Genomic DNA, 18,915 nt, shown 5'->3' with positions numbered 1-18,915 from the left:
TCAAAATACAAAGGAGACACAGAAGATACTGAACAAAGTGGGGGGCAAAAAACAGTAGACACAGAAACAAATAACACAAAGCCGTTCACACTCGACGAAAAAACTGTCGGCACTGCGCACAAACACTGACGTCTTAGACGGCACATGTGAACGAAGGAGCGTGATGGCGAAAAACACTAAACTACAAACACGATGGCACACACACGAGAAACTGATGGCAATGATCTATGGCGCGCGAATGTCCACTTAACGTGTGCGAGTCTGGTGACCTGCAAAGAGGGGATGATGGGGGTGGGGGAGGGAGAGGGGAGAGTAAAGATGCCAATAGCAGAGGAGATGGTAGGAGGAATGAAGGTACAGGGGTAGGGGAAGCCGGGGGAGGAGTGGGGAGAAAGGGAGGAGGGAGGGAAGGGGGAGAGAAGGGAGAGAGGGTGCCCACAGGAACAAACACAGGAAGAGGGAGGAAGGATTAAAGTTGGTAGGAGGGGTAGATGGAGGGGAGGAGAACACCATCAAGGAGTGGGAGCTGGTGGAAGCCACCTTGGGAAAGGGTATGGAGAGTGGAGAGATGGAGAGCAGGTGGGACATGGGAATAGAGGTGCAGCAGTGGATGGGGGCGGGAGAGGATGGGAGAGACAATTGGGTGAGGAGGATCGAGTTTATGGGAGGTGTAGAGGATCCGTATCCGTTCGAGGAAAAGGAGGAGGTGGGGGAACGTAATAAGGTCGTACAGGAACCGTGTGGGGGAGGGGAGATGTATGCGATAGGTGAGGCGAAGGGCATGGCGTTCTAGGATCTGAAGGAATTTGTAAAAGGTAAGGGGAGCGGAGATCCAGGCAGGGTGGGCGTAGCAGAGGATAGGGCGGATGCGGGATTTATAGGTATAGAGGATGGTGGAGGGGTCCAGACACCATGTTCGGCCAGAAAGGAGCTTGAGGAGACGGAGTCGGGAGCGTGCCTTGGCTTGGTTGTCCGGAGGTGAGGGGTCATGGAGAGGCGACGGTCAAGGGTGGCACCAAGGTAGCGTGGGGGTGAGGGCGATAGGACGGCCATAGACGGTGACATAGAAATCGAGGAGGTGGAAGGAAGGGGTGGTTTTGCCTACTACGATCGCCTGGCTGGCTGAGGGAGAGGCAGGCGCTTAAGAACTCTATCGGGGACGCCGCTATTGGCCGCTGAAACCACATGTTTCACTGTGGCGCCCTCACACTAAATGCGGGCCAGGAGGCGCGCACCGCCACAGCTTACGGCGCGATGGTGCAGAGACCTTTAGGGGTCTTCGACGTCCATGACGTCTGGCGGGGATTCAAATTTCGCAGCGCGCGGTATCAGAGTTTGAGTCGTAACACGACGTCCTGAGGTTGCACGAAAAGCATTATTCAATATGGTGGCGTTGCTGTCAGGGTTCTCCAGAGCCATAATCAGTAGGCAGCGGTCATCCACTGCATAGGAGCCTTTGGGCGGCCTGAGTGAGGCATGTCATCGACAGTTCCCATCTCCCTGTATCTCTTCCATGGCCGAACAACATCGCCTTGGTTCGCTCGGAGACGCCTGAACACATCCCTGGTTGAGAGCCCTTCTGGCACAAAGCAGCAATGCGGACACGATCGAACCGCGATATTGACTGTGTAGGCATGATTGAACTACAGACAACGCGAGCCGTGCACCTCCTTCCTGGTGAAATGACTGGATCTAGACATGTGTCGGACGCCCTCCATCTAATAGGCGCTGCTCATGCATGTTTGTTTACATCTTTTGGCGGGTTTAGTGACATCTCTGAATAGCCAAAAGGACTGTGTCTGTGATAAAGTATCCACAGTCAACGTCTATCTTCAGGAGTTCTGGGAACTGGAGTGATGCAAAACTTTTTTGATGTTTGTACTTTGTTAGTAATGCACTTGTCAGCAAGAAAGGTCAGGTACCAATATGCATAACTACTGCAATATAGAACTTTTTGATTAGTTACAAAGTTGATGACATGAAAAGAAGACAACAGAGTATGAAATTAGCAGGCTAATTGTGGAAAAATTGTTAGCATTATTTACCAATGTTACAAATACAAGGACAAGCTAATAATACGCACCGCAGCATACTACATACGACTTTAAATAATGAAATGCAGGCCAGGAATATGTGTAGCTAATAATAATTAATTCATATGCTGATTTCTTCTAAATTTCTCGGCTCCTGTGCCGTGAAAGACGCGACAATCTCTAATGAGAAGCTTGGGTCTCATCAGCCGCCAGCTATAATAAAGTCTTATAATAAGAAAAATGTGATCGTTGTTTAATAATTTATATGGAATTCACGATGTTGTCTCCATACCCGTACACGTCCATCTGCTCGATACAACTGGAAACGAGTCTCGTGTGACCAGGCAACGTATTTCCAGTCGCCAACAGTCCAATGTCGGCGTTGACGGGCCCAGGCGAGGAGTAAAGCTTAGTGTAGTACAATCACTGAGGCTACGTGGGTGGGTCTTCGGCTCCGAAAGCCCAAATCGATGACGTTTCGTTGAATGGTTCGCAAGCTGACAGTTTTTAATGCCCCCAGCATTGAAATCTGCAGCAATTTACGGAAGGGTTGCCCTTCTGTAACGTTGAACGATTCTCTTCAGTCGTCGTTGGCCTCGTTCTTGCAGGATATTTTCCTGGCCGCAGCGATGTCGTAGATTTGATGTTTTACTAGATTCCTGATATTCACGGTAGACTCGTGAAATTGTCGTACGGGAAAATCCCCGCTTCGTCGCTATCTCGGAGATACTGTGTCCCATCGCTCTTCGGCCGACTATGACACCAAGTTCCAACTCAAATCTTGATAATCTGCCATTGTCGCAGCAGTAACCGATCTAACAACCGCGCCGGACACTTGTGTTATATAGGCGTTGCCGACAGCAGCGTCGTATTCTGCCTGTTTACATATCTCTGTATTTGAATACGCATGCCTATACCAGTTTCTTTGGCGCTTTGATGTATTCGTCAATAACATATTCCCATGACAAAAAATGAAATGATCGTACGGCATTATTGGCCGGGAGACCCCATGCGGGGTGTTCGGCCGACGAAATTGCAAGTCCTTTTCAGCTGACGCCACTTCGTCGACTTGCGAGTCAATGATGATCAAATACACACAACACCCAGTCACCACTAGGCAGAGAAAATCCCTGACCCATGGGAATCGATCCCGAGACACCATGCGCAGGGAGCGAGAACGCTACCGCAGGACCAAGGGCCGCGAACATTGCTATGACGATAACAAGACAGTCATTCTTGTAGGTGGCGATCTATAATTGAAAATGTTGAAGTTTTCATATGCGAACACTTTATTTGCCAAGATCGCAATTGTTTGTATAGCGATAACTAGCTTCGACAAATTGGAATCACCGTTTTCAAACATGAAAATGCATAAGATGCCAGCTACAGGTGAATATTCGATAACTGCACTCTTGGATAGTAAATTGTTCGTATAAGAAGAGTTCAACAATTACATTCGTATTACATAATTGTATTGTCTTGAGCCGCTTTCCCGTTTAATTTTTTAAAGTCAAAGTTTTCACCATGGATTGCTGTTTTTTCAGATCCTTAACTGCATGAAAAGTGACTGAAAAGTAGAAACTATAATTGTAAAAATTATAATAAATAGTTGTGTCCATGGCGAATATGGCTTTTAAAAATTACTCGTAAGACGTTTACCTATTATTCACGACACATTTTTCATAATGTATTGCAGGAAAGACGTTGGTCAAAAATCGCTGTTAAAGGGAAAAAAAACATAGTGGGCAAAAAAATTTGGTACGTGGTACTGATATAATAGGTGCAACGTATAATTTTAACTAATAAAATAATCAGTTCCAAACCGAATTAGAACATGTTAATACGTTGTATAATCAAAATAAATGAGATTATAAAGATAGAGCAATTAAAACCAGAATGTTATTACTGCTAAACAATATTTACATTAAATAAGTCATACCGATATTTTATAAAACATCTATTGCGACAGATGATGATTTGCGCAAGTTCACGCAATTATCGCCACAGGCTCTATTCACGCCGCGGGTAAGGTAAGCAAAATTTCCTCTGTAATGGATAATGCAACATTTTAGTGGCCATTGCAGTGTTTAGTAGTTATCATTGTTATCGGTTAAAATTTCATAGGGCTGGTGTCAAGTGTAGCGTCCATGTGAAGTGAATTGAACAGTATGATATCGATGCGCAACCCTTCGATTGCGACAGCCTTTTCCTCCACTTGTCCTAAACCACAGTACACTTACAGCAAATCTAATATAACAGGCCCTGATTCCAAAGCAAATGACAAGCTACACCCTCTTCGCTTAACGTTGCACGAAATACGATGTACGTACGGGAACAACACTTAAACATCGAAAAGAGAAGAAGAAATGTAAAGAGGCATTCCAGAAGGACGATCTTCCATCAATACAAATTGTTGCCATTACAGAGTAGCATCTCGGTAAGTGACACGTCCATGTATTCGCTACAAGCAGTGTAATAAAGGCATAATTAATTTTTGTTCATCTTTAAAATCCTACCAGCCATCAAGTTAGCACGTGGGTTTTTCTTTTTCAAGAATCTCATCTGTGGTACGCCTATGTACACTTAACAGAACCAGTAGTCACCTGTTTCAGACAATGATGTCAAAGTTTGCCAAGCACAGTCTGTAGATCAATCAACATGCCTGGGAATATGTTGTAAATTGTAACAAAATCACAATTATAAAGGCGATTTGTTTTCTTACCATTTTTATGAAAGTAATACAGGAAAGGCGACAAAGTTTTCAAAAATGGACTACATTAGGTCACAGTAAACCACCTTGTAAATTACAGGATACCACACACTTGCCGAATGATTGGTCCTAGTTAACGGGTGCCAAAAATCAGTTCATTCAGACTCAGCAAGAAAGGAAAAAGACAAAGCCAATCGCAGAATACATTATTACAGCAGAAAATTGTTCTACAGAAGAAATTTTATTACCTCAGAAAGTGAATATTGCGATCATGTGTGTCTAATTTAACCAGGTATGTACTTGTACGTCAGACTATGTAATCAAATTAGCGACTATAATATCATATCTTTGGCCACGTTGGCGCCAACAGTGTTCGAGAGAAGTGTGGATAGATGAAATAAATAGCATTGGCACCAACGTTGGCCCTGATGTTCATACGACTCTGTTGCTTGGCGGTATTTCCATCAACCATCAAAGGGTGTTGGGCAAATAACGATAAATCAACCACACGTTAGTGCCAACGTTTTTGTTTTCTGTTTTTGTCGTTTCGAAACCGAATACGTTCGTCGTCTTCGTCGTATTTCTCTCCAGGTTGAGTTTTTCGTAATGTCTCAGGAACAGAGGAAAATATTACTCACGCTCAATACCGCAAATGCAGCGGTGGGCATCCGTGCGTCAGACATGTCCCATACATGTTGGTTGATGCTAGCGCCAGGGTTATCACCAATTTGTGGACGAAGAATAACCGTAAATGAAACAGGCACCTCTCACTATGCGATTATCGTAAATCGGAGGAAGATAATATCATTTGCAATTACGATGCTCAGCCACAGATTAAAAAAGTAATATTTATCGAAAATGGAACAAGGTTAATAGCTCAAAATAAACTTTGGTTATAGCCCTATAGCTCAGGTGTTAAGTGCAATACATAGTATATAAACACTTCAGAAGCAAATAGAAACGGCTAGTGCAACATGAAACCACATTGCTCCATAAAGCTAACGCGTTTTCTCGGACGTCTTGCTCCCTCATCCAAATTCAAATGAATGAAACGCAGTCCCGGATTTTCACGATAAGCATTGCCGCTGTCTTTAAAACGCAGGCAGAAGTAGGTACAATATGCGGACCTGCCACCATCTCCATACTTCGCAGACAAAAAAGACTTATAACTTGACGAAATCTTAGAATTGGCGCAGAAACAAGAAACATAATTTTTTCTGATAAACAGCAGAGACTAAAAAGTAATTTATATGTTAACATTAAATACACGTGAACGAATAACCCAATAGAAAGATATCCTTCACAAGAAGTGACCCCACAGCAGCATTACCATTACGTCAGTGGTCAACGCCGACAGTAGCATCGCATATTTCTCTTGATCCCTTATTACGTTCCTATGAAAGACAAAATGATAATCGATATAAAGGTCTCACACCAATACTGAAAATTCGAGATGTAAGACAATGCCGTAAATTAACTATTCAATTATTTGCACAAATAAGACACTGACTGTGATCCCTACGAAGATCTTTTACTCTTTGCGGAACTGAAGCGCCTCTTGCGGACGCCTTTGGAAATAAACGAAATAAAGATTGTCTTTGCTTTCACAATAAATAACAGGTGCCGTTATTCCATGGGAATAACTTTTTTGGAGAAATGTACACTAAATTTTGGGCGTGGTACAGATGCCACTGGAAAGGAAATCTACTGAGTGACACGTAAAAAGGCAAGCTAAGTCAAGCTGTCAGCGCCGCTCCCGTCACATAACGGCGAGCGTCGTATTTATAAGGTCGTACCTGTGCTGTATTTAAAAAGTAGTCACCATGGCGGAGGCAAAGCCGGTGGATGAGAAGCGCGAGGAATTCCGGCAGTATCTGGAGCGTGGGGGCGTTATGGACGCGCTGACAAGGGCACTCGTCGCCCTCTACGAGGAAAACGACAAACCACCGGACCCTGTCGACTACGTTCGCAAGGCGCTGGGCGACCTGCGCCCTACTGTTGGCGAGATGGAGCAGGCACGTGAACAGGTTCAGGTGAGTCTTATGTTTCCACGAGCGTAATTTTTTTCTCCTCAAGACATGCTAGACATCACAGTAACTTTTTTTTAAAATTTGCCATGTAATACACAGAAATGATATAGGCCCAGCAGTAGTTTCTGCGCTAATCATTACCAAACAAGATATTTAATAGCATCATTGCATATTCATATAACTTTGATTTACCAGGCAGTATATTAAGTTTTCACAATTTTTTATTTAACCTTTAAATTATCCTTGTACGTCTAAAATCTTTGAAAGAAATTCCATTTAGTTACAATTATACCTCAAAGTGACGAACAAAATACACTAATCACCACAAAATTCTGTCTGTAGATATCATTGTAGTATCAGCACGTTGTTATTTACGAGAAAACATTCGAGTTAGGCGGCATTCGAATAAAAATGGTTAGAATGTGGAGAATACAAAACCAGTTACAGACTAAGTTAATTCGTTGTAATAAATACATATATCTCCAGCAAATTTGTCTCCGCAGTCAAACTGAGGATTATTCACTATACCGATTTGAGAAGGTGGGCTGGGTTAACGTCATGATCGAATAAAATGCACTTTTACGTACGTACTAATCTTAGTGTAGGAGAACCGAAATTATTAAACATTGTAACTATTTGTAATGTTACAATAACAAGAAATGTAACTTTACTTAAAACTTGGAAATGCATTTTAAAGCATCTTCAGTGCCTTACTAATTTTCTGTCCCGTTCCTAATGCCCCTGAAAGATTTTTTTGTGTTTTCATTGACTCGGTGCAATATAGTGAAAAAAGGACTTAGAAAAAATTTGATACCTCTGTCCTACATTACTAACAGTCGACCATCTGCTTGTACTAAATTCTGAAGCTGATTTAGGTTTCTCCAGTTTCCAATAGATTTTAGGAAGGCTAATGTGATATTCAGACATCTATTCTTCACTAAATTTGTGTCTAAATGCAAGTTAATTGAAAAATCTCCGATGCATCGTCTTATGCAAAAAGTGCTGTCAATGTAGGTGCGGGACACGTCTTATAGCAAAAATACTGATTAAAAAAATTCAACCAGGGCTGTTCGAATACTGCACGCAACCAGATCTTACGTGATCTGGCTAACACCATGCTCTTAACACAGCCTGCGCTCCTGTAACTAAATGCCAGGTATGCTACAGTCTGAGGAGCCTGTTGCACGTCAGATAACAGTAATATGTTTACAGGAATAAGCGGAATCGAGCTAAACACTATTATTGGTTTTACAACGAGTGTGAGTATACTATATCTGTACTACAGTACAGATGTCACTAATTATTGAACAGTTCTAAACAGTGATGTATTTCGTCCAAAGACGGACAAACTAGCTATTCAATAGGCAATCATAATGTTTTGACTCATCAGTATGTGTGTATTTCACCTTACTTTCTCGGTTTCTCCTCGTTTCATTTGCATAAGGAACGTGGAAAGAATTACTACATGAATGCCCAGGTTTTCTAATCTTGTTTTCGCGGTGTCTGCAGTATTCCTAGATTCTTCAGCTAATGCTGGATCTTGAGACTCTGTAACTCGGCTTTCGGACCAAGGCTGCTTAGTTGACGTTTGTCTTTATCCGTCTGCTAGTGCATGTTTCTCGGAACTTCCGTGGCACTTTCCCATGAGTGAAACAAACCTGTGACCATTCGTACTCCCCTTTTTCCTTTATGTTTGATACCCTGTTTGTCATATTTGATATCGATTCCACACGGGATCCAGTACGATTCCAACGCGATTTTTGTAAGCAATCCCCTTTGCAGACTTACTACACTTTCCCAGTATCCTAAAAATGAAGCGAAGCTTGCAGTCTACTATACCCAAGATACTGAGCTCAAATGGTCATTCCAGTTCATATCTCCACAGACTGTTACGTCTAGGTATGAGTTGAGTAATTTCAGTCACAACTGAAGTTGATATACTAGTAATAAGTTACTACGATTCTAGTGTTTGTAAAGTGGGAAATTTAACGTTTATGAGTACTTAAAGCAAGTTCCCACTCCTGGCACCATTTTGAAATTTTACGAAGATCTCACTGGATATTTATTCACTTTTTTCGAACAGCACTTCATGACTATCCCGTCTGAAAGAGTCTGCGTTTATTATTGATATTGTCTGCCAGGTCTTTCGTACATAAAATGGATTGTAAGGGTCACATTACATTTCTCTGGGACACGCTCGAAATTATTTCTACATGTGTCGGCGACTCTACATCTAAGACATAGGGGATACTGGGGCTAGATTGGGTATTTAACATTCCAAGGCCCTTTGAAGCTAAGCTATTTAACTTACAGATAGTCAGATGTGCTAAAATGAATCATTGTTTAACTGGACACAATATATTATTCCTGAAAAGTCATAGCTTCATTACTTTTTTAATGAGAGGATCTTTCACAGAAAAAAATCAAATCACTTGGTCTTATCCCGCTAGTGGGATATAAGCGGGTACACATACTAATTTAATGGGAAAGTAGAAATTATAATTCTTCTGTGGAAGAGCTGCAGAGATGTTTATTAAGATATATGTTAATTTAAAATATTATCCACAAAATTTTCATGCTGCTGCACTGCAGTTTTCGTGGGCCCAGCAAAGACATTTTCCGCGTTGAATCCAAACTTCTGCTTCTCTTGCGTTTGAAGATACGGTACGTCGACACGATAAAAGCAATTGGAGTCTGACTTGTTTTTATCGTCTTCATCCACTGAATCATTGTCGAAGCACAAAGAATTTTTTGATGACACAATTTTTTATGTTGGTTCTTCACATGCTTCCCTTTATTGCTGATTTACTTTCATGGCGTCATTTCCTGTTTTTCCATGTCCTCAAAAAGCAGCTGTCTCTTCCTTAACTCTATTTGCTCTTGTATGTTTTTCTTTTCTTTTAATTTACATTGCAATTCAGTTTTATATAGTGATGTTAAATGACAGTTTTCTCCCTTCTTTTACCACTTGTTTCTGTTTTCTTGTTCCAAATCGAGGTGGGGGCATTACATCATTGGCTGATAACAGCATTCAAAGACGACATAGCCAAGGTGTTATTACCAGAACCTTCTGATTCCAAACTTTTGGAGCAGCATGGCTCATTTATAAACGACTCAACATTTTTGGTTTCTAAAAGAGATCGAGGCTTAAATAGAGTTCCAAGTTTTTCTCTTTGTATGTGGTGCAAGATTTTCTGTTGCAGCTTGGTCCTCTTTTGGAATCAAATTTGCCAATAGAGGTGGGTTCTCATCTAAAGCAGGGTTTTCATCTAGAAATAGTCTTTCTTCTGGAAAGGTAGTTACCTCTGATGGACCATGTCTATCTGTGATCATTTTCTCAGGCCAGGTTGATCAGATTGAGGCTCTTCGTATGTGTGGCATGCCCACCCAAACTCAAGAGTACTGATTTATCTGCAGATGGCTTAGAAAATTCAATAAATTTTCGAAACCAGTACACAACAATTTCAGTTTACGTCCACCCAGAAGCATGGTATTGAGCAAAGGTAGCTGACAGTGCTTCTTCAATGTGCAAGGGAAAATAAAAATTATTGGTGTAAAGTTACCGACTGCGCTCATACAAATTTTAGCTGTAACTAAAGCACCACACTCATCTGATAACAATGATCCAACCCATTTTTCCTTAACAAAGCAAGAACTTTTGGTGGCTTATTAGGAGGAGTGATTATTCCTGTTGCATCGGCATTGCATATATCACAAGTAAAAAATTATGTTTCTCTTGTACATATTATAATAAACCAATAAAATTTCCAACAGATTGTTTATTGAAGCCCATGGCTCTTGATACCGAAGTATATTCTGGAAATCCCAAAGAAACTCTTTAGAAAACCACATAGCCAGTCCGTTACTGTCATCTTCGTTTCATCGTTTAATTTATGCTTAAAATTATATTTGGTATGCTAGTCTTCAGACATCCCTCATTGTTAAAGCAAATGTCCTACACTCTGTCATTAACACTAGTGTATGATCAACTAATTCTTTTTCTTGTTGTTCTGATGACACTAGCTGGCATGAGCCCATCGTTCTTTAATTGCCACTTCCTTATACGTTAGTTGATTTGCCCCACCCTCTTTTAATCTACCTTCTGAGATACTATGTGGACCATTGAAAGTTCTTGCAGCTTTCAAGTAGCCCATCCAACCCGATAATACTTCGGCTGCTGCCCCTTCCATGCTCTCTTGGCTTCATTATTTTGATTTTATATTTGTCACTTATTCTGGAAAGTTCACAGCGTATTTGATTCTTCAAAAACAAAAAAAGTAGTGTAATATTATATGGTGGAGCAAGACCGGGTACAGGTTATAAACACGAAACAAAAGCACACTTGTTGAACCAGATCCTTGTTGGTTACTAGTGTATAAGTACTTAATAATCAGCTAATATTCCTGATTAAATAGAGTTTTTATAAGTTTAGTGACTATAAAATAACGACGCTTTAAAAAACAAAAGAACATTAGTCAGTCGACATCGTAAAACAAATTTGCTTTTACAGACGAAGTGAACTGAACAGCAACAGAACGCCAGTATGATCGCTCTTTCTTCTTGACCAGCGGATTACAGTTCTGTATCTCTCCACCAGAGCGCATAAATAATGAGATCAGAAACACGGCACCCGGTTTCACTACGCTAACCGGTCTTCCCCCATTTTCGCCTATGCTGAGTCCAGCTACCGATAAATTCTCCACTTGGTAACAAATTTATTTTGATACCCCACATATTAGTATTGTAATGACTCAGTTTTTTCCAGAAATACTGAATCTTTCTGAGTCCCTTGTCCATTGGCCTTTACGATGGCATAGGAGAAAAACTCGAGTTCAGTTTTAGCATGCCCGATATTTCCGGAATTCAAGCTTTCTGACATAGAGGAGCAAATTTTGCTCAAATTCTTTATTTCGTTTTAGCCCAAAATTTTTCTGATATTCTACAATAAAAAATGCAACTGAATGTCATCAACACCAATGTGGCGCGTGGTTGAAGCTCATCCGTGCGATGGTTGTACCCTCAAAACATCGGCAACTGTCATGCCAGTAACGCACAGGTAGCGAAGGGGATGTTTGTGTGTAAGCTCTTCCGCTATTTCTTGATTGATAATATCCCGGTGGAAACTGTAATTCACCCTAAGAAATTGGTAGCTATTACCTAACTGTGACTAATTTTCCTTCAAGAGTGCTCGTCTTAGGCAAGACAGCTAAAAGTTCTGAGGTCGACCCGCTGGCGGTTGTTGAACATCGTTAGCCGTTCTGGACTTGGCCTGCTATGGAATGACTAATGCTTCGTCTACATAATTTATTCAGCAGAGTAGGCACATTATAGGGCTCTGACAATCAGACAATCGATTCTCTCGGTTTTTGGCAAACCTACTGGAGGAAAGTCAGCTCTTCTTTTATGGTAATGGTGTCCAGTGGATGCATAACTTTCAATTTTCTTTTGTTAATAGGATCTCGCTAAGCGCCTCCGCGTCCTGTTGGGTGTCCTGTTAAGGTCCCTATTTACAGCCAGAATGGTCTGTTGACCAGCTGTGGTCTGACTCCATCAGTTCGAACTGCATGCCTTTATCTGCGTGCCCCACCCCTACCCACCAGCCCATAATCCGTCAGTGCAAGTAGGTAACGTCCGCCAAAATCGCCAGTGTCCACATACATTCGAACAGGTCGGCGAGTGGCTCACCTGAGCTGCTGGACAGTGAATGGGAGAGTTAATGCACCCATTACAGCCCAACTGATCCTCCAACCCGCTTACCACCGCAACAGCTACCTGTCCAGCAGTGTGTGGACACCAGCAACCACTTGGGAGACTCTGCTTGGCTGTACTAACGAAGTGTGTGCTCGCAGATAACAGTCGGACTAAGAAGGTAGAGGCTTGTTGGTGGAACTGACGGATTCAGACCATTGACCCAACCAGGAGCCCATCGCCAATACACAAGCAAACTGTTTGGGATGACCTGCTTGGCAACTGAATCGGCGGACCAGTCTATCTGTGCATGGGGGCCTATCAACTGCAGTCAGTGAAATCTGCACCCACTGAAGCTCCCCCTTTAATCTCCTTCCTTGCCCAGCAGGTAGAAGAGCTGACGTTTCTTACAGGACTGGAGATGCCCGAACAAGAACTGTAATGCCTGCTGGGTGACTGGCTCACCCAGGTTTTAGGTAAGAGGTCCGCCAGTCAGGATTACCTAATTGTTTCACTTCGATTTCCGTTCTCTTTTCCTTGTGTTTCCGTTCCTTTTTAGTGCGTTTCTTCTCCTCTTGTTTTGCCTCTGTATGTGAGGATTTGGAACTGCATCAGGTCTGTGTCTTTTAGCAGTTCTCCTTGTTCACTGTCCGTCTTCGTCCCTTCACCGCATGTGTTCCTGTTTCTATGCGTTTGGGCGCTGATGACCACGCTGTTTAGCGCCCGAAAACCTCAAACCACACAGACACTGTAATGCCTAAATTTATAGAAATGGAAGTGATTACCCATTTTTTTTAATTTTTATGTTTTGCGCAATAATAATTTTCTTTTACTTATGACTTGATGTTCAGAAAATGCTGTAGAAGAGATTGTAACCGAATTACAAACACACATTTTACAAATAGTATTCTTCCGCTTTCCAAACATACTTCAAAATAAAATATGATGTATACCTGCTGATCAGTAATGGTACTTGTAATGTACATAATATGCATTTTCATACTAACTAAAAGGCCGTTGTGCGTGCATATAGTTAACGTGAATTGTATGTAGCCTCTTTTCTCACTCCTAGTACTAGGTGTATGTGACTTAAAACATGAAAACAATTTCTTTATAACAATAGAACTACATCTACATCTGCATCCGTACTGTGCAGATTACTGTGAAGTGCATAGTACATTGTAGTTCCCATTGTACTAGTTGTTTGGGTTACTTAGAAACAAAGTAACCCTTTCCATTCACATAAGGAGCGTAAGAACAACAATTGCTTAAATGCATTAGTGGGTGCTGTAATTAATCTAAACCTGTCGTCGTCATCCCTACTGGACTGGTAAGTGTAGGTTGTAGTATATTCCTACATTTATCAATTAAAAACTGGTTCTTTAAAATAAATGTAAAATATTATGGTATGAATGGCGGGGATACTCCGAAGTGCACGTTCATCTGCCTGACTGGGAAGGTTTTCCTCATCCTTCCCACATGCAGGCATCTTTCCTTCTTGGATGTTACTATGTCAACTTCCTCAGGATACTATGCAACGATCTTCAAGCGTCTGCCAGTTCAGTTTCTTCAACATTTCCGTGATACTTTCCCATGGCTCCAACAAACCTGTGCCCCTAAGTTCTGTCGTTCTAAGTATAGTTGAATGTCCACTGCTAGTCCTGTTTGGTCTTGGTCTCACACGTGTGGGCAACATTCTACGATGGGTCACAACAGTGTTTTATAGAGAGTCTTCTTTATGAACTGACTAAATTTCATTCTTATTCTACCAGTGAACCGATGAACATCTGCTTTGCCAATGGTTGAGTCTTCGTGATCGTTCCATTTCATATCTCTACAAACTGTTATGCCCAGGAGTCTGTATGCGTTTACCGATTCCAGTTGTGACTCGTTGTTATTCTAGTCATAGGATACTACCTCTTTTAGGTTGATAAAGTGCACAGTTTTACATTTCTGATGAAGAGGTCCGCAGTCACAGATGTTCAGGTAGTCGTCGTGCAGAGTCAGGCAAACACCCAAGAATTAAAAATTAGCTTATTGTGGCTTGCCACCGTGATTCATTACAAGCAGCGTCTGAGTGGCTGCGGCATTGCGTAATCTTGCGTGTGCGTGTCGCCCAGTAATGCTGACAGAGTGTGCTGTAGGCCAAATGGTGGCGCATTACGCAACTGCTTCTGCCAGCGACAACTCTGGCCTCCAGCGGCTGTGGCTTCACGTGTGGTGGCGCTTCTTGCATCCTTCGCGCTGGCTAGGAGCGGTGGCAGGAGCAGTGATGAATGTGACCCACTGAGTCACGTTGACAGCTAGCGGGCTGCTTCACGGGGCAGGGCGGGTCCAATGCGGTAACGGGTCTGCACCCCGTGATCTCAGGGTGGGCTGTCCTGATGGAGAGGGACTGTGATCCTGGAACTGCGTTCCAGACGGCGTCCCAAGTGTCAGAGTACCTCTGGTGGTATAGCTGCGATACTAACACAAATTTCTTTAGTACAAAATGGCTAGGTGTTTATATGCTTTCAGGCTGCGCTTGCTTGGGCTTTGCTTGCTTGGGCCTTGCTATGCCTTGCAGCGTGTATACTAAACACTTCCGTAGCTGCCAGTGTAGAAACATCCTCCATCTTCCGCTTAGGCGCTGCTGTGTCAACTGTTTCCACACCCCTCCAGGCCGGCTTGCCTCTCAACATTGCGACAGCTGTGTTAAGGTGTTATAAAGAATAACATCCGCGCTCGCCTGAAGCTGGCGCTGCTGCAATCTACTTCGTACTTAGCATATTTCTGTTTGAATATGATCGGTGCGCTACGCTGCCCTCTTCCTTAACAATACCAGGTCCCTTGGGTGACCTTTAACTAGATAATTCTCATGAAACTAGAGTGACAAGTTCCCTGACGTCTGCCCCAACTGGTTCCGATCCAGTCTCTGTTCAAGATGACTTTTACCACCACTTTCTCTTAAGAACTACTTATCCCACGTTCCGTTAGTTCCTTTTAGTTTAACTTACAGTTACAGTTCCCTCTTCTGCCTCGTAGGCTCTAGGAATCCAGTCCACCGGGATTTCTACAGCGGCTGGGTCCCATCTTAGTCCTGTGTTTGCACATGCAAACAAGGACTACCCTAAGCAGAGTAAGAATCGCTGCCGCACCTGGTATGGCAATGGTCAACGTTGTTTCCCTCTGGCAGTTCTTCCCTGTACTGACTGACATGAAACACCAACGTCTGCACAGTTATTCGTCCCTCCCGTTTATTAATGAGTTTGTCTATGGACTGGATTAACTATTGTCCTAAAGTGTAGCTCTTGTGGCTGACAGCACTTCCTCTTGCCAATACTATTGAGGCGGCGAAACGCTTTAATGGTTTATCCCTGAAATTGTGGCAGGTAGATGGAAAGTAGGTCCCACTGTTTCACATGATGTCCCGTTTATTAACAGTCCACTCTGATTCAGCTGTGTCCTTCTCGCTGTCGTGAGTTTCCCCTTTTCGGAGCCGGCCGCGGTGGTCTCGCGGTTCTAGGCGCGCAGTCCGGAACCGTGCGACTGCTACGGTCACAGGTTAGAATCCTGCCTCGGGCATGGATGTGTGTGATGTCCTTAGGTTAGTTAGGTTTAAGTAGTTCTAAGTTCTAGGGGACTGGTGACCACAGCAGTTTAGTCCCATAGTGCTCAGAGCCATTTGAACCCCTTTTCGGAACAACTGACTACTACTATCACTTTCTTGAGGGAGTACAACAAGTGTCCCTCGACCTGCTGGAAGTACAACGCAAGCCTAATCACCTGTTCTCTTGCAATAGATTTCCGTTTTCTGATCCAGCAGTAACTTTACTTTACAGGAGTTCTGACCTCTAACTACACTGTTCAGTCAAACCATAACTTCACGCTTGTAACACTCCTGCAACTCCGCCTCTTCCATTTTCACATGCCTGCACTTATCTGCGGCAATCAATAACAATCGCTGTACCTTTTCCATAACAAATTTTTTCAGCTTCTCCCACTTAATGGGATATGAATAAACTATGTAATATTGGATGTGTGTCTGATTCCGAGCTAGTGAAAAGGAAACTGAAGTGTACATTTTTGGTCCATCAGTCCTTGCTGCTACCGTCCCTAGGCTAAAATAAAACTGTTTGTTTTCATGACTAGGTTCCAGAATCAACCCTAATTCTGGAGGTACCTTCTTTTGCACTTTCTGTAGCTCCTCCAGGTACTGATCCGATTACAACAACTTTACTCTTAGTCGTCCTCAAGTAGCTGCTGAATAGCTTCCCGCAACTCTGATACGTTTCCGCGCGCTTCCCATACACTGTTTTCCGAAAATTGTAACCATTTCTTTACCACTGATTTCTTCTCCAAAAGTTCTGCTTCGGTTTGTAACCTCCTAATGTTCTAATTCACTGATTCCTCCACAGTTTTCGCGTTGTTCGTTAGTTCCTGTGTCAGCTGGCGAAGTAACCGAGAACTGTTTAAAACATCTTTCTCCAAACTTGCGATATGCGTGATGTTCCACTCAGAAGCTGGTCTTCTGCATCAATCCAACCTCTGCGACGACTTGTATGAGGTGTTACCCCCAGAACCTGCGTCTTCTCGTCCCTCAGCTTCTCATAAGTCCCGTGCATCCACATACATGCCCCTCTAACTCCTTTAAGTACACTTTGGTTCTCTGCACCCTGCTGGAATGTGGGAAGTGCTTCCTCTAGTCCTCTTCCACGTGTTAAATATCACACAGCGGTGACCGACGACCACCACATATTTTCTTGCTTCACGAACAGCACCCCTCCTTCCAGATGATGGTTCTGTAACGCTTTCACTCCGATGACGTCCAGTAACATGGCTATTGAGAACACTGATACCCACTACCCTTTTCTGCCCCTGCGTCCCCTACTGCCCCCTCAGCAATTCAGCTCCCTTAAGGTATACATCATGCCACCCTTATATCTATAAATATACTCTTTATCCTCGACGTCATAAAGCATATGGATTTCTTGTCAGTGGTTCACCTACAATCTCTCGCTCGCTCCTCTAGACCTTCTCTTTTACTATTTCTTTCCAGTCTGACTCCACCTTTCTTGAGGTAACTTTTGGACTCAACCGGAATGGTTTCAAACGTTCCACATGTACAACTGCTGTCTAATCAACCCTTGATATCTTGTAAAAAATTTCTTCGTTTTCCCATTTCGAGTGTAAGAGGCCGATAGCATTGCCCATTGACCAAATTTGGATTGCTGCACCCTTTCCGTATCGCTCACTGCTTCCTCTTGCTTTTCTAGTGCTAGTATATTAGCATTGTGAAGCCTGTTCTATATTTCCTTTATGTCTCTCACAAACTCTAAACAATTCTCTTGTCTTAACTTCATGATCTTAAATATATCAAATGGAGATGACATCTTACGATCATGTACAACTCATTTGGTGACAATCCTGTATTCGTGTCCCGCTTCGAGTTGTATGCTGATACGAGATATCTTAAATAGACATCCCAGATGGTATGGTGTGTGTCCACATAGTGTGCTAGCATCTCCACTGCAGTTCTGTACGCCCTTTCTGTTCTTCCATTAGCTTGAGAACGTGGAGGACTCATTCTAAAATTCTTCACACGCAACAGCTTACACAGTTTCTTAAACACATGCGACACCAAGTTGGTTCTGTTATCTTCCAGTATTGTTTCAGGTGTTCCGAACTTCAGTATCCAGTTGTTTACTAGCTCTTGCGCCACTGTTGTTGCCAATTGCTTGGGCATTGTGACCATTTCCTCATATCTTGAAGAATGGTCTATAATCGTGAGTACATATTTATCCCCTGTAGGTGATTTGTTGGAAGGAACTAAGACATTAATTCTGAGCAACTGAAAAAGTGCTAATCCTTCAGAATCTTAGCAATGGTACTTTCATTCACCACATATTCACTCTTTGTGTATACTGTATGCAGTTCCGCATATACTGGTCCATGACCGTCCTCCTATTCTTCCACTAAAACTTCTCCATTACTCTTCTGTTGGTAGACCTACACCGCCTTGACCTGCTAACCCACGACCATGTGTCTCCTGTAATACTCTGTCCCTCAGCTTTTCTGGCACTACCACTACGGCCCCAACTTGTTTACTCTGCACAGCAGCCCATCATATATACAAAACTGTGATCATTTACTACGCTGTTTGCACTCATCACCCAGCTTCTGTGCTGTCTGCCATTTCTTAAGCTCATTACCACCTATTTGCAATATTGCTACTTTCCTTCCTATTCAGAATGTGTGTTACCGTGTTTCTTTCCAGGTTTATGCACGACCTCAGAGTCAAACTCACTCAATTGTACTGCCCGTCGTGTCAACCTAGTGGATGGGGCATTCAACCCGAGAAACCATTTCAACGCAGCATGTTCCATTCTCACTCGAAACTATTTCCCACGGAGATAACTTGAAGTAGGTGATTCCATAGATGAGGATCAACATTACTTTTCCTATTGTTGAGTAA

The 18,915-nt window shown here is 42.7% G+C and overlaps 1 protein-coding gene across 1 annotated transcript in view; it reads left to right on the top strand.

Moving 5' to 3' along the window:
* The first annotated feature begins 6,334 nt into the window (after positions 1-6,334).
* Positions 6,335-18,915, top strand: part of LOC126267381 (c-Myc-binding protein-like) — a 50,511-nt gene continuing 37,930 nt past the window's right edge. Inside the window, exon 1 of the mRNA XM_049972566.1 lies at positions 6,335-6,776. Within this exon, the coding sequence (XP_049828523.1) occupies positions 6,567-6,776 (210 nt within the window). The 5' untranslated portion in view covers positions 6,335-6,566. The remainder of the gene's footprint in view (positions 6,777-18,915) is intronic.

Source organism: Schistocerca gregaria, chromosome 4 (genome assembly GCF_023897955.1).
Source record: "Schistocerca gregaria isolate iqSchGreg1 chromosome 4, iqSchGreg1.2, whole genome shotgun sequence".
In the NCBI taxonomy this organism is placed as follows: domain Eukaryota; kingdom Metazoa; phylum Arthropoda; class Insecta; order Orthoptera; family Acrididae; genus Schistocerca; species Schistocerca gregaria.
This window is presented reverse-complemented; position numbering and strand designations above follow the sequence as displayed.